The sequence below is a fragment of the Macrosteles quadrilineatus genome, unplaced genomic scaffold (assembly GCF_028750875.1).
Source record: "Macrosteles quadrilineatus isolate MER2022 unplaced genomic scaffold, UCM_ALF_1.0 Scaffold_7__1_contigs__length_78375512, whole genome shotgun sequence".
NCBI lineage: Eukaryota > Metazoa > Arthropoda > Insecta > Hemiptera > Cicadellidae > Macrosteles > Macrosteles quadrilineatus.
In genome coordinates, this window is record NW_026542600.1 from 26,566,793 (window position 1) to 26,582,135 (window position 15,343).

General features: G+C 40.7%; 1 protein-coding gene across 3 annotated transcripts in view; it reads left to right on the plus strand.

The window, feature by feature from the left end:
• LOC128998690 (plexin-B) overlaps nt 1-15,343 on the plus strand; it is an 82,578-nt gene that overhangs the window by 60,499 nt on the left and 6,736 nt on the right. For all 3 annotated transcript variants that reach the window (XM_054424928.1, XM_054424929.1, XM_054424930.1), the window contains one exon: nt 14,456-14,606. In XM_054424928.1, coding sequence (XP_054280903.1) covers nt 14,456-14,606 — 151 coding nt within the window. The remainder of the gene's footprint in view (nt 1-14,455; nt 14,607-15,343) is intronic.

Below are 15,343 nucleotides of genomic sequence, written 5' to 3' on the forward strand. Positions count from 1 at the left end.
AGTTACAAGGTAAGAAGGTTAGTAGTAGGGAAAAGCCGGTTCTGGATCAACCCCGACAGACCAGGGATTCTCATCTGTTTACTCTTCCACTCATCGAAAAGTTGTTTCTGCACCAACCTCCAGTAGACTAGAGATTTGCCCATTTTCAAGCTCCCTCCCTTCCAGCCAGTAGAGTATATATGTTCGTCCTACTCTGGGATCCAATATAGACCCTTATGGGAGTCAAAATTGGGAGGTAACGAAGACCCACCACCACTTTCCCTAGTAGTATATATATCTGTGTCCTACTCCCGGAGTTTATATGGGCTCTTATGGGAATACCTCCCCACAAAATCCGGAGGTGTTCTCCAACCGCCCCACATGGAGTATGTATGTTTGTCCTGTGCTGGGGTTTAATATAGACCTTATGGAGACAATTCCAACCCTTGCCTCATTCCTCTGGGGCAAAAATAATATTTTTTTTTGTTTTTTATTTTCTTATAGTGATCTTCTAGAAATTGTTTACAGTTGTCTAATGATGTTTCTTGAAATGTCATAACTGAATCCAGTTTCAGAGACCACGACTACGTATGCTGTTGTTCCGGCATCGGCTTGCGTGGTCGCGATAGCGTTTACGAAATCTAACTCAATCTGGATGTCACTTCTCGAGCGATCTGTGCTCATTGGGTGGAGATGAGTGTCTATCACCAACAGTGGATAATCATTCTTGAACTCTGAAGGAGATACGAACACATTGGTGTCTCCAAAGTTCACCAGACGATATCTGACTAACTGTTCGTATAACAGTCTCCATTTGCCTTCAGTGATGTGTATGTTCTGCATTTCTTGAGGATAACGTTCTCCGTTTATTTTCACTGCGACATTTTTTATGTTGCAACTATCAAAACGGGAGGGAATTTTCTTCTGGTCATTCCAACGGCTAGTTTGCAACCCCACAATGACAAATTTTGGGTTGTATACTTTTCTATAAACGTTAGTGATATCGAAGTTGAACGAGGCCCCGAAAACACCTTTTTTCTCAATACACTGCCACTGGTAATAGTTGTATACCAATTTGCTATGATCACTCAAACGGGTCAACCCATCGATCAATTGAATCTTGCTGGTGGCCGTATACTCGACTAACGGAACTCGAAGAACGAAAGATTTGATTTCGACTTTTCCATCCTCTGGTATCGTGTCTGTTGCGGCTGATCCTTTCCAAACGAATAGTGCATCGTTATCTTCAGCACGGGTGAATACGACTTCGAATCCACCTTTGTACATTGGATACCGTAGATGATCGAAGAAGCCGAGACCGAGGTGGGCAAGGGTACCAATTACTTCGAAGTTGCCACCACCAGTGAACGTGGATACGAAACCACAATTTCCTAAAGAGTTCTTGTTCGAACTGGAATAGTTGAGGATTCCCTTGACCGTGCTTGTGACACCAGGATAGTCGACAGTGTCGATTGTGGTGTTGTGTTTCTTGAGTTCAATTCGAGTAAACAGAAACGGTACGAAATTGTCGATGAGTTTGATGTTTGTTTTATCAGCATAAGCAGCCCCGTCAGATTTCTTGACGACTTTACCACAAATGTGAAATTGTATTCCTGAATCGTAAAATGTGTCACCGTGATCGAGTTTAAAAACCGTGTAATTATTTGGAGTGTTGAAATTGAGTTCAGACACCGGCATGACAGAGCGGTATTCGCTCTTCACCACACCGCTTGAAAACTGATTGTATGTAGCATCCATTTGTGTTGGTTACTTAATAAAGGTCGAAAAAAATATACTATGTTAACATTACGATTTTACTCTTTAGACCTCATGCTCAGTAGCGAACTCAAGAGTCGTGTATTAAATCCATGATTACGTTCGTGTTCTTCGAGGAATTCCTTGGAGACGTTTTGATACTTTATGATGTAGTACCAATCTACGTTGCCTGCAAAATCGTGTATGAATGATTCAGACAGTGTTTGATATTTGCTGACCACATACCAGCACTCGTTAAAGTTGATAGCCATTTCCCGGAGGAAGCTCTCATCGAACTTTGTCCTCTTCAGTACGGCATACCAGTTTACACGATGGAAATACGTGCGTAACATGTCGATGCTGAAATCGTAGTTTTCGGATAGGAGACCCCAGTCGAGCTCCTTAGCGTACTTCATAACGAACTCGTCTGTGAGAACGCCCTTAGGTGCTTTCGCTTCCCGAGAAAGAATCGTCCATGCGTTTTCCATGTTGTACTCTTTCTCTCACTTATATACATACAGACGTTCCTAGCCCGAGACCGAGTTTGCGCTTCATCCACATTGCACCAGTCGTACCGAGTGCGACCGCGCGTTCGTTTGGATCGGCGTCAGAAGACGTGACCCTGTTCCAAGCAGCGTCTTGCAATTTCTTATCTGCCACCCATCGGTCTTCGGCACGCCTATGATCCCGATACCACATGTCATGTTTCTTGCACGCCTCGTCTAAGGGGTTGACTCCTTTGTCACCACGAGCCAGGCGATCAGATAGCTTCGTACCAGGTCCGCAATAATTGTACGTATCAAGATTCCAACTACGTGGAGCGTGTAGCTCAAACGGTAAACTGTTGATTAAGTTGTTCAACAACCCCGATCCTTGAATAGCGTGTTCAGGTAACGCTGACAGACAGCGTATGAGATACTTCAATCCGTTTGGTCGTTCGATTAGCTCCTGCATGCGGTCGTATATGAATTTCACGACTGACAGTTTCTCGTTGTGAAAGTTATTGTTTCCAGCAGCCTCCTCAGCATGTATGAAATTGAGCCGACTGATCAGTTCGTTTAAATCCTTTATGTACCGATATTCGATTGGTGTTTTGTCATCGTACCGTTTCAACCCAGACCCAACTGTCTCTGTGGGTGTTGATGTAGTTGGGGTTGTGGATTTATTCATCTCATCCCAAATGGGTTTGATCATCTGTTTCCACTTTTGACCCTGACTTGATTTCGGTCGTCTAGTCGAGGGATCGTTCTTTTGATACAACGAGTTGGATGTCAACAGAATTTCCTTGTATGAATTCCAATCGTCAGATGTGTACTGATCAGACTTAACAAAACCTTTATTCGTCAAGAGTTTCCAAAGACCTTCACTGCCGACAAAACTTTTACCTGACATCACTATATCATCGTAATTAAAGGTGATTGGTTCTGATCCAATTTTCAAACGTTCACTCGTCACATCATAATAAATACCAAACTGTGAATCACTTGCACGAGGTAAGTATCTCGCACCAACACTGCCCAAATTGATTACATTTGAGTCCACCAACTGTCTGATTGATTTGTTCTGAACGTTTTCAGTTTCCACTTCATCTTCGTTATCGAAGGGAATTTGTTTACGATCTGGTGTACTGTATACTCTTGGTCTAAAGCGAGCAACCATTTGATTGTATTTTTGCTTTTTCAACCACTCCTTTGTCTTTTGTTCTAATAGATCATCTTTTTCTTTTTTCTCTTTTATTGCATCGGTAATGGTTTGATATTTCTTTTCCCTTTCTCGTTGTTCCTCTCTTTCTAAAATGTGTACGTTAGCAAATTGTTGTTGAAGTCTATTTTTTACATTTTCTAGTTGCTTTGCCTTGGTGACAGTCAACGGTTGTTTTTGGACATCTTTTGTAATGATTGTGGTGGATGGACTTTTTGTTGGAGACGATACAACTGATATCTCTTTAAGTTTTTGTTCACGTTGTTTTTGCTCTTCCAATTCAGCGTCATGAAACTTTTTCATCAGGTTACTCTCGATAGCTTCAAGTCGCTTAGCAGCTTTTGCATCCATCATAACCTGTGTTCACTTATATTATACAACGTCAGAAAAAACGATATATATCGTTTCTAGTATAAAATTGGCATATCGTCGAAAAACGACATTTTAATCAAAAAACGTGATATAACGTTTCTAGTCTAAAAACGACATATCAATCGAAAAACGACATTTCAATCAAAAAACGTGATATAACGTTTCTAGTATAAAAACGACATATCCATCAAAAAACGATATTTCATTCAAAAAACGTGATATAACGTTTCTAGTATAAAAATGACATTTCAATCAAAAAACGTGATATATCGTTTCTAGCTTAAGATGTGACATTTCACTTTGAGGTTGTAAATATAGTTTTCTTCAGCATGCATTTATATTTTCCAGAGTGTGCTTTTTTAGTGGTATTGATGGTTACAAATCCATGTTGTTCCTGCCAACACCGACGACAGAGCTTTTCAAACTCAGATAACGACATATCGGAACTGACAAAATCCTCATGAATACGTGTCAAGTAATGCTTGTTCTGTTGAAACACACACAGCAGATTTAGGTTGTTACGGATTACTTGCATATCGACACGACCATAGCTCTGACTCAGGTATATACATGATATATTTTTGTGACGACCTCTGATGTAATAGTCTTTGATTTTTGATTGCTCATCAAGTAAACAGTCATCAAACACAACCAGTGAATTTGGTTTGCATTCATCCAATGGAACCAAGTCGGAACAATCAGAGAAGAAGAACGCTATTTTGCAACCAAGGTTTTTCTGAACTCTTTCATAGTGCTTTTTTAAATCAAGATATGCTGGCTGTTCTATTGATCGACTGAACACGTAGAGATGTTTAAAAGCTATACCATCTTTGTTGTATATGAGGTTAAGCAGTAAATTGGTTTTTCCACATCCTGATGGACCAACGATCAAGCAACGAAGTGGTTTTGGGAAAACACCATCTTCCGCCCTTTCACCATCTCTACAGTAAACGTTTATTTCCATTGTCTTTACTTATAACACCACTTTGTCTTCATAGGAAACTCCTTGACAGCCTAATGTCTCGACCTGTTGATTTAAACAGCAAGTGTGTTTGCGTCAGTCGTACTGATCATAGTCTCGACTCTGTGTAGACGTTTAGATAGCTCTGAGAATTCAACTCCGTTAATGGCGTCATATGCACTGTTGCTGCGACTGATGCCACAGATCTTTCTACCTCCTTTGATCTGAATACAGTCTTTTGTGACTTCAAGACCTTTTAAAATACCATCAACTTTATCATTTACTTCTTCAAGCTGTTCTTTAACAACCACATCAGTCTTATCTATAGCTTTTGCAACTTTTACTATCCTTTTGTTCTTGGCACTAATATAATGTTTCTCGAACCCGACTTGTTTGTTTATAATGGAGGCCAGATCCTTTTTTACCTTATCAAATATGTAATCTACCTGAGAAATAAATTCTCTTTTCATGTTACTGATCTTTGAATCTGTATCATGCATGCAAGTGAATTCCAACGATGAAAGTTTTTCATTTAACTTATCTGCTGAAATGCTATTTTGGTCAGTACTGCTGTCAGCCAGTTCTTCTCCGAACCGATTGAATTTAAATATAGACATCATGATGCTCTTATAATGATACCAAGTCCAAGTACACCAGGTTTTCAACATTACTATTGAGTATTGGGTTGTTATCTTGATCAAGTATGTTGATTGTTATGCAGTGAACTGTCCTCAACCCAGGTTTCAAATCAACATATAACCTTTCCTTTGGTTGTTCAGATATCTTATACCCATGTGGAACTTGAGGGAAGAACGTGTATAGCAGTTCAGTTTCCGCATGTTTGTGATCATGTGTGTCGTGGTTGACGAGACTGTTGTGCACTATATTGCAGTGTATCTCGATGGTATCTATTGCCCTCAACTTTGGAGGTCTTGTTCCTGTCACTGTTTGGTTCTCAATGTGGTATGAGCTACTGTCAGCTCTCTTCTGATTTTCTTTTGTCGGAGAATCAAAACCAAACAACTTGCAGCACGCTTGATCCATATAGAACTTCAATGGCGAGTACACAGAAAGAAAATCACCATTTTTACTCAGTCTAAATTTAGTAGGATCAACGTTTAAGCTCAAGGATTTTATGTAGTCCTTCACAGTAGCTTCCATAGACTCAACCGTCCAGTAACCTCTTGTGAAAGTGAGAGGATTCGGTATTGCATGAACATCACTATCCCAGAAGAAAATATTTGCTTCATCACGGACGTTGTAAATATTGTTGTCTGTAAAGAATGCAACAAGTGCCATACGATGCTTCACGTTCTCTTCCAGATGGATTGGGTGTTCCAAGTGGAGAGTGACGCGAGAGCTTGTACCTCTAAGTTTTAATAGTGGCATGGTACACTTATAATTTGCCCCACCAAGATTGCCATGAGTATTTGTCATCTCTTAAAGTGTTTATGATCGTGTTCCAATTTGTATCATCGTTTGAACATCGCTTCAGAACTTCAAGGCAGAGATGACCGCAAATAGGAGGGTCTTCAAAATCCTGTACTCGCATATCATTATAAAGCAAATCACGCTCACCTAAATACTTCACAAGTTCAATTGGTGGTGGAGCGTTGCCAAATGAATCGAAATACAGCTTTTTACCATTATGCATTTTGATATAACAGGTCCAGTGTGTACCATTCGAGTCCAAGTCACCGAGATTCAAAATACCACATTCCATTTCCCATGGGGATTCTGGCAAAACTTCACGCATGAAAACACCTCGAAATCCTTTCAATCCCAACACTTTGGCCCATCGTTCGAGGTCACCAAGTGTTAAGGGGCTTATCCGTTTTTTTGTAATAGTAAAGCATCCAATTTCCTGTTGATACATCTTTTCAAACCAGCGCCCTTAGGATCCTTGTCTATTATCGTGTCCAACTCATTGTCAATCAAATGCTTCAACCATGGAATGAACCTTTCCTTCAGCATCGGTGCTAGGTGTCTTCTGAATCAAATGCTTCAACCATGGAATGAACCTTTCCTTCAGCATCGGTGCTAGGTGTCTTCTGACAACAGGTGAGATGAAACGTTTTCCACCAGGAACGGCACCCTCCACAAATTCCAACACTTCTTTCAGGAGGCCTCCCTGTTTATTTTTCAATAGCTGGTCGTAGCTGAGGTTCAGCCGAATGCCTGTTTGGTTTCGTCTAGCTTTCTCAATAGCCTTATGCTGGACACTGTCTAACAGGATATGGTCCGTTCCACTACGACCTATGTCGTCACTTGTCAGTCCAATTATAGCACTCCTCCGTTTCTTATAGGCGATACGAAGCTTACGTTTCTGCCCTTCAGAAAGACGAATGGTGTGCCTGTGCAATTCACTCATGTTGTGCTTATATCACTATAAGTACTCTTATTATAAGCTCGAAATGGTATACGTATTTTATTGTGCCAAGTGTAAAAGGAAAACCACTTCGACCGATGTGGAACGTATTAAGACGGTTAACAACAAGTGGCGGTTAAGAGGCCGATGTGTTAAATGCTTACGCGAGAAGAGCACGTTCACAAAAGCGCCTGTATCAGGAATCACTGATGTCAAATTTGAAGAGGCACAAGAGCTTCATCGACCAGTAACAAAAAAGTTTCCAAAACGTAAAATCGTCACTCTCTACATAGACGACCTGTGGGCTGCTGACTTGGTTATAATGGACAAGTTCTTCCGGGAAAACGATGGATATAAATATATGCTAAATGTGATTGATACATTTTCCAAGTATGCATGGTCCGAACCATTACTCAGGAAGAGCGGTGTCGAAGTGACAAACGCGTTTGAAGCCATCATACGAAGAGCTAAGGGCAATGGTCACAAAGCACCTAACCTATTACACACTGATAAGGGTAGAGAATTCGTCAACAAGAATTTTAAATGTCTTCTTGCCAAACATGGTATAAAGATGTTTCATACGGAGAATGAAGAAAAGAGCTCCATAGTTGAAAGGTTCAATCGCACACTCAATGAACGAATGAAAGTGCATTTTGAAGCTAGGGGGTCATTCCGTTGGATAGACATACTACAGGGCCTGTTGAGTAAGTACAACACAAGTGTACACTCCACCATTCGCATGAGACCGGTCGATGTGACTGTGAAAGTCGAGCCAGAAATTCGTAGCTTGTACCTCGATCAATTTCGATCAGTGAAACGTCCACGACCTAAACTGAGAATTGGCGATCGAGTGAGAATAGTAGCAAAGAAAGATACGTTTGCCAACAAGTACGCTCGAAACTGGCGAACAGAGATTTTCACAATTTCTCACATTCAGTCTACAGCACCGGTAACATACAGAATCATCGATGGTAACGGAGAAGAGATCCTGGGTTCGTTTTATGAAAAGGAATTGCAAAAGAGTAATTTCTAAGTTAATGGTTTATTGAATAGTGACCCCAGGGGAGGGAATGAATTCCATCATCTAAAATGTATCGTTTATCATCTTGGTTTGACAACACTACTTTATTAAGTGCTATGGTGTAGAGGTCGTGACTGAAACTTCTAATCATATTTATGGTTTTAGTGGTTTCCAAACCTTCAAACAAGCATTTTTTGTAGTCGTCAAATGTTATTTCCTTCTCGGTGACTGACTTTTTGACTCCTTTTGACTTTTTGCATACACTACCATCCTCGACTTCATGAGCATACATCTTAGATCTTAGAGCAATCTGTTCTCGCATAATCCTCCCACTCAGTTCATCTTTCATTTTACCAAGAACCTTTTTGTTGACTCTAGGCATCCCATACGGATTGTTCTCAGGGTAGTCACTTGTATCAAAGTAATCTATCATGGTTTTCATATCCTGGTAAAAATCAGAGGTGGCAATGGCATATTTCAAGGAATCAGTGTCTGTATACTGCAATCGTGCTTTGTCACCGTACTTTGATTTAATCACATTATAGTGAAAATCGTATATTAGAGTCTTTGAAACATCTAATACACTCATACCAACATATATAGGTTTATTAAACAGGAGTTTTGTCCTTTTCATGTGCACAGCAGAGAGATTTTCAGCAAATATTGTACGATCTTTGAATGTAGGTTGAGCGATCCATTTGACAATTTGTTTTTCCTTTGTCGCCAATCGCACATCCACTCTGTTACGTATGTTCTCCATTGTCTTCCCAAACACACCATTATTCATCAGTTTGTAAAACTCTTTTTCGAAATCGTTCTTTGCCTGAGTTCTCAGTTTTGTATTCAGGTCAATATAAGTAGCTATCCAGTTTGATTGCTTAAAGGAAATGACTCTATGGATCTTCTTCAGTTTCAATCCAAGCTTGAGGTACAGCTTGAGATTCCTATAATGAACCACGTACTTCTCTTTGTCGTAAAGTGTTGTCAACAGTTTAACCTCTTTTCCTCCTGGTGGTACTCTCTGCTCTGGTGCAAGAGGAAGATCAGAATGCAAGTTGTGGGTATCTTTAGGATATTCCAAATCCACTTCAAGTATATACCCTGTATCGGCATCGTCAGGGATTTTGGTGACATCGATGTTTGTATCACACCATTTGAAATCTCCGTACGGCATGTGTTGAACCATTGCCCACCCATATAGGTTATTTGCATCTAAGTATACCAGATACTCAGTTGGTTTGCTCGAATCGTAATCATTCATGTAGGGGTTATTGGCTTTAGCATGTCGGTTAGAACTTTGTGATACACCACCTCTAATTCCCTTCTCAATCATAAGAAGCATATCATAATCTGAAATAAGTTCCAGTTCAACGTTTGTGGTTTTTAGCATAGCACTCCAAGCAAGACCAGGTGTTGTGAAAAACCATGCAGGATCTAGTTTGTACGTTGACATACACACATTTCGGAAGTTCTCCATAACATCAGCTAGTAGGAGGACATCTGATTTGTTGTACATCAATGTGTATTCTTTCATATCCTTCATTTTAAATGAATCCCACACTCTTTTAGCATGTTCATAATCTTTAGGGTCAACATCTGTTTTAGTGAGTATGTTGTAGAATTCTTCCTGCTTAGGTAGATGAGTTAGCTCATATTTGTCCTCACTGTCCATGTAATCATATGGGTAAATACCTTTTCTCAAAACCAGGTTCAACTCGGATTCATTGAAGTATTTAGCAGTATGTGTAAACTGATCTTTCTGAAGGTTTTTGGTGAGTGCATCAAGGCTACTGGACATAAACTTGAACGAATCCAAGAACCTCAGTTCGATCATGTTCTGCCTTTTAACTGTGTATGATATGTAACGTTCTTCATTGTTTGGTATCACTTCTATTTCCTCATCATTCATACCCAGCATTTTAATAAACAAATGTGTGTCGTAGCCAGAGAGGTTGTGAATGAAGACAGGAATAAACTTGGGTTTCCTGTACAGAATGGTGCATTTGTTGTGTGCAACTCCTCTGAATTGTCCTGTCAAATGGTCATGATCAAGGACCCTATCATCTTCTAAAGGTTTTTCACAAATATGGCATGTTGTTGAGTTTGATATAATACGCTGGTCATCTACCGTTAAATCCATAGGTTTGATAGCCTCACTAGAATACAAATGCTTTATTTTTTCAGACTCCATCTCAAGTTGTTCCACAAAGACCCTTCCAGCATCTGCACCAAAGTATGTGACAGGAGGTTTATAGTCTCCATCTTTGGAAACTATGTAATATGCAAAACTCATAGCCAAGTGTTTTTGGTAGCTTTGTGTTTGTTCAGTTTTGATGGTTCTGTTGGACTCAAGAAGACATTCAAAGTCTGCATACACCACGAACGGGACTCGCATTGACTTGTTGAAATCATTAAATTTGATGACCGTCCCTTCTTCTGGAAGATTTATTTTTATACTTTCATGTCTGCTGCAATCCTCTCTATGTCTGTCCAAACCTTCTTTTGATCCAAAGTGTAACAGACAACGTTTACACAACCATAACATATGATCATGTTTTGATATCTGTGATTGTACAAGTCTAGATAGATTCTTTATGTAACAATAATGGTTTGTGTCTGCAGACTTCAAGTAGAGCAGGTCTACGTGTCTTTCCATCTCCTCGTTAGTGATTCTGAGAGGAACAACTGAATTTTCGATACCGTGGAGAGTGTAAACATTGACAGAGATATTGGCACGTTTTTCAAACTTTGTAATGTCATCTAATTTCATGGGAAACTCAATGTCTTTGAAAACATCATCAAGTTCATGTTCATAAGCTCTATACATACTCACTCTATTAACATTATCCTTCGCGGGGTGTAAAGCTGCAAGGATAGACCACAGGAAACATTTCTGATCATTATTATTTATGTTTATCACTGCTTTCTTGGATTCTATCTTCTTTGGAAGTTTCATGTAACTAGAGCCCTTAAGAGGTGTGTATTTATTTACTCTGATTTCCAAATCAATGACCTTCATCAAAGTCCAATTAGAGCCAGTTGCTTGGAAGTCTTCAATCTCTGCAAGTATCTTTGCCTTTGCATCATTGTAATATTCAGAGATGTCCGTTGTTGGATACACAATTTTATTAGTAGTCTTGAAATTCATTAGTTGTTTTATTTTCTTGTCTTGAGCTACTCTCTGAAATTCAGCATGAAAGACAAAGTTGACTTTTATATTGCTTTCCACGACCATTTCTTCAATTTTTTCTTCAACCAAATTCGTGCACATGTTCAAAAACAATGTTGGATCCTTGACATTAGTCTTGTTGTCGATAACAAAAGTTCTGAGTCTTGACTTGAATGCTGTCTCAATTTGTCTTACCTCCAATGACCCGCTGTCATCATCACCTGCGTTGTTATCTTCTTGTGTCTGATCAGCCTCACCATTAGTATCATGCTCTACACCAACTTCCGGTGTTGGTGGTAGTGGGCTAATTGGAGATGGTGGGGGAGCAACCAAATCAATCGAACTTTCAGACGTTTCCCCAAGGGTTAGTCCAGGAGGATTACTCCCAAAGGTAAATGGTGATAGTGGATTATAAGATGGGCTGTCAGGAATATGGAGTGGAGATCGATAAACAGGACTGTTTGGTATATTCAGCTCTGAAGGAGAAGGAATAATGAGCTTAAGAGAAGGTCTACGGGGTTTCTTCAAAACAGAGTGTGGTTCATCAATCATTCCAAAATCAAAATCCTCAATAGCTTCTGCAAACTGTTCGTCTGTCACAAAATCAGTGTATTTTAGAATGTCATCCAATGCATCAATGAGATTTTGATGTGTAATTTCCTCCACAACATTTGGAACATCAGCTGATGTTGATGGGAGTGGGCTCTGAAGGGTCGTACGAAGGAATTTATCAGGTCTTTGAGGTCTAGTAGGTTTTCTCACCATAGCATTCAGATCAACATTGTCCATACTTGGGTGTGGAACATTAACACTCCTTTTAACCTTCGGATATCTTTTGACCAATCGCCTAATATCCAAACTAGACTTTTGAGGCTTTTCAGGACGAAGATGGTGTTTGGAATGCTGAGACCATTCTGACACTTTTACAGGTTTGATACAAATCCTACACACCTCCACATCGGTTGAACTAGCTCGAGGATACACATATTGTTTCACGGGTTCACCACTCGTGGAAGGTACAGCATGTTGATTGTTTATAGGTGGAGCAATCGATACAACATTTCTGGAACTCACACCTGCCATATTTTGGGTTTGTCTCAGCATGCTAATATGACGATCCGACAGTTTATGATGCTTCCATTGAACCGGTAGCATAGACACTCCACATAGCAAACATGCCTTCATTTTTGGGGCAGTGCTTTCGCGAACATCCACAGGTGGACGGCATCGTTTTGATTTCTGATGTCGGGCCAAGTTCGAAGTTGTAACAAGCTTACCACAAGTATCACACTCAATCTTAGACAGACGTCGGGGTTCCGTGGCAACGTCAGGTACCAAAGCCGGCTCACTAGCTTGTGTTGCAGCTAGACATTTCTTTGACTTTTGATGTCGTTTAAGATTCGCAACAGACACACTATCTCCACATCGGTCACAAGCTACCTTCACACTGTAACGTGAACTCTTCTCTTGAGGAGTAGCTTGAACAACCACCATATCAGCTCTTGTCTCTTGTGCGCTTGCGGTGTTAGAGCATTTCTTGGTTTTCTTGTGTCTTCCTAAGTAGGGCTTCGATACACGTACACCGCAGATTGGACACTGCACCTTAGTGTCAACGGGTAAGCTAGAACCGACTATCGGAGAAACGTCGGAACCGGCTTCCTCGTCGGTGAGCTCAAACGATCTCACGTCGTCATCCGAATCGACAGGCAGAGGTGACACGGTGATAACCATGCTTTCTGGGGTCGCGGTGAAAACCACGCTTTCAGGTGTCGCGGTGAAAACCACGCTTTCTGGGGTCGCAGTGAAAACTGCGTTTTCTGAAGAGGCGTTGGAAAACGAAGTATTGCTGTCCATGGACTGGCATGCTTCCAAATACACATCATCCATTTTCACGGGCGAGTGTTGTCCTATATAGAGTCTGGGCATACACAAAAAAGGGATGAGAAGCAGCAGTGCTTTTTCGATACACGTTCTCTTATAATACTGGAAGAAGCAACCAAGGGCATGAAGAGGACTAGCCTCTTCACGAACGATAGCCAGGGTGTGGGGAGGTATTCCCATAAGAGGCCATATAAACTCCGGGAGTAGGATACACATATATATACTACTACCAGCCGAGCTTGAAAATGGGAAAATCTCTGGTCTGTTGGGGGGCTGGTCCAGAAACGGCTTTTCACGAGTGGAAGAGTAAACAGATGAGAATCCCTGGTCTGTCGGGGTTGATCCAGAACCGGCTTTTCCCTACTACTAAGGTTGCTTAAAACGGTGTTGCTCGTTATGCTCACAGCTATCTGTCAAATATGTTATTTTGTTTGTGTGTTTGTTTAGTATCTTTAAACAAATTTTCCAATTTGCAAGGTATATTTTTTGCAGTTCCTGGAGTGCTTTTAAAGAGGAAACAGAAACTTTGTCTTAATTTAATAGGCCTACTTAAGTAACGAGTGCAATCTCTGTACAAATCATTAGCAAGCTGAAAAGAAAACTGGATACACGGTAAAAGTGTGCGTAAGTGATAACAAAAGATTTGATAGAGTGGCAGCTGTGGGCATTTTAAGCAGTACCGTCCAGGTCATCGCTTGTCGTCAAGCGTGAATGCGGTGTCTTAAACAACCGTCTCTAACAGCCTTGAGCGTTGCCAGCGCCGGCGTGATAATACGCCCATTTAATTGTGGATTCCAATCACATCGCTGCCTGTTAGTCAATATCCATCATAGGTTTATTGTTAAATGCTGAATATCAAAACGGTAATTCTAATTGTGTTTTACACCATTACCTCCTCATAGATAGTCTTATATTTCCCTACATAAGTAATAAGCATTAAATTAAGTAGAAGGGAATGATCTAGGAATTCTTAAATTACCTGCAGGAAAATATGGGAATTTTAAAGTCAGTTTTGGGGACACCCTGTTGATTATTTTTTTAAATTTGATTATGGCTTCAAAACTAAACAATTGATTAGCCACTAAAGGTGAATTTGGAATGTTTTCAAATGTAATTTTTAATATTTTTTACAATGGTTCACATTGTTTGTTACCCAACATTTTCTTGTATCATCTATTCGTCTTATCTGTTACTGAGTCCACTGTTCCAAGCATTACTTGCACACATGATGAGGGAGTTTTATTGCAGGTTTTACATGGATGTGGCCATGCTGCCTCAGATCACAGATCAAGAGTTGAGCACTGCTATGCAACATCTTTCCATCTCTCAGGCTGGCCATTTCCACACAATCTCTGCCCTCAAAGAACTGTACATATATGTTACTAAATATAGCGAACAAGTAAGTATGCATTAATGAGTTGTTATGTCCAAACCATAATAAAACATTTGTTCATCGAACCAATGAAAGCTTTTTGCAGTGCAAAATTATTTAAATACAGTAGAACCTCTCTAATCCGACACTGCACCACTCCAGCACTCCAGTAATCCGGCGTCTTTTGACGGGAGGTCTTCCGCGATCGCGGCAAAATTCTGATTATCTCCCGCGGCCGTGTAGACATCATAATTCTCTCACGTGGTCATAAAAACGTCATCGTCGTCTTGCGCGATCGTGGCAAAATCATTAACATCTCCCGCGGTCACGGAAAAGTCATCGTCGTCATGCGCGATTGCGGCAAATTCATGAACATCGCCAGCAGACGTATAGACGTTATCATCGCCTCCCGCGGTCACGGAAACGTCATCGTCGTCAAGCACGATCGCGGCAAAATCACGAACATCGCCAGCGGATGTATAGACGTTATCATCGCCTCCGCGGTCACGGAAACGTCATCGTCGTCAAGCACGATCGCGGCAAAATCACGAACATCGCCAGCGGACGTATAGACGTTATCATCGCCTCCCGCGGTCACGGAAACGTCATCGTCGTCAAGCACGATCGAGGCAAAATTACGAACATCGCCAGCAGACGTATAGACGTTATCATCGCCTCCCGCGGTCACGAAAACGTCATCGTCGTCATGCGCGATGGCGGAAATTTTACGATTATCTCCCGCGGACGTGTAGACGTTATCATCG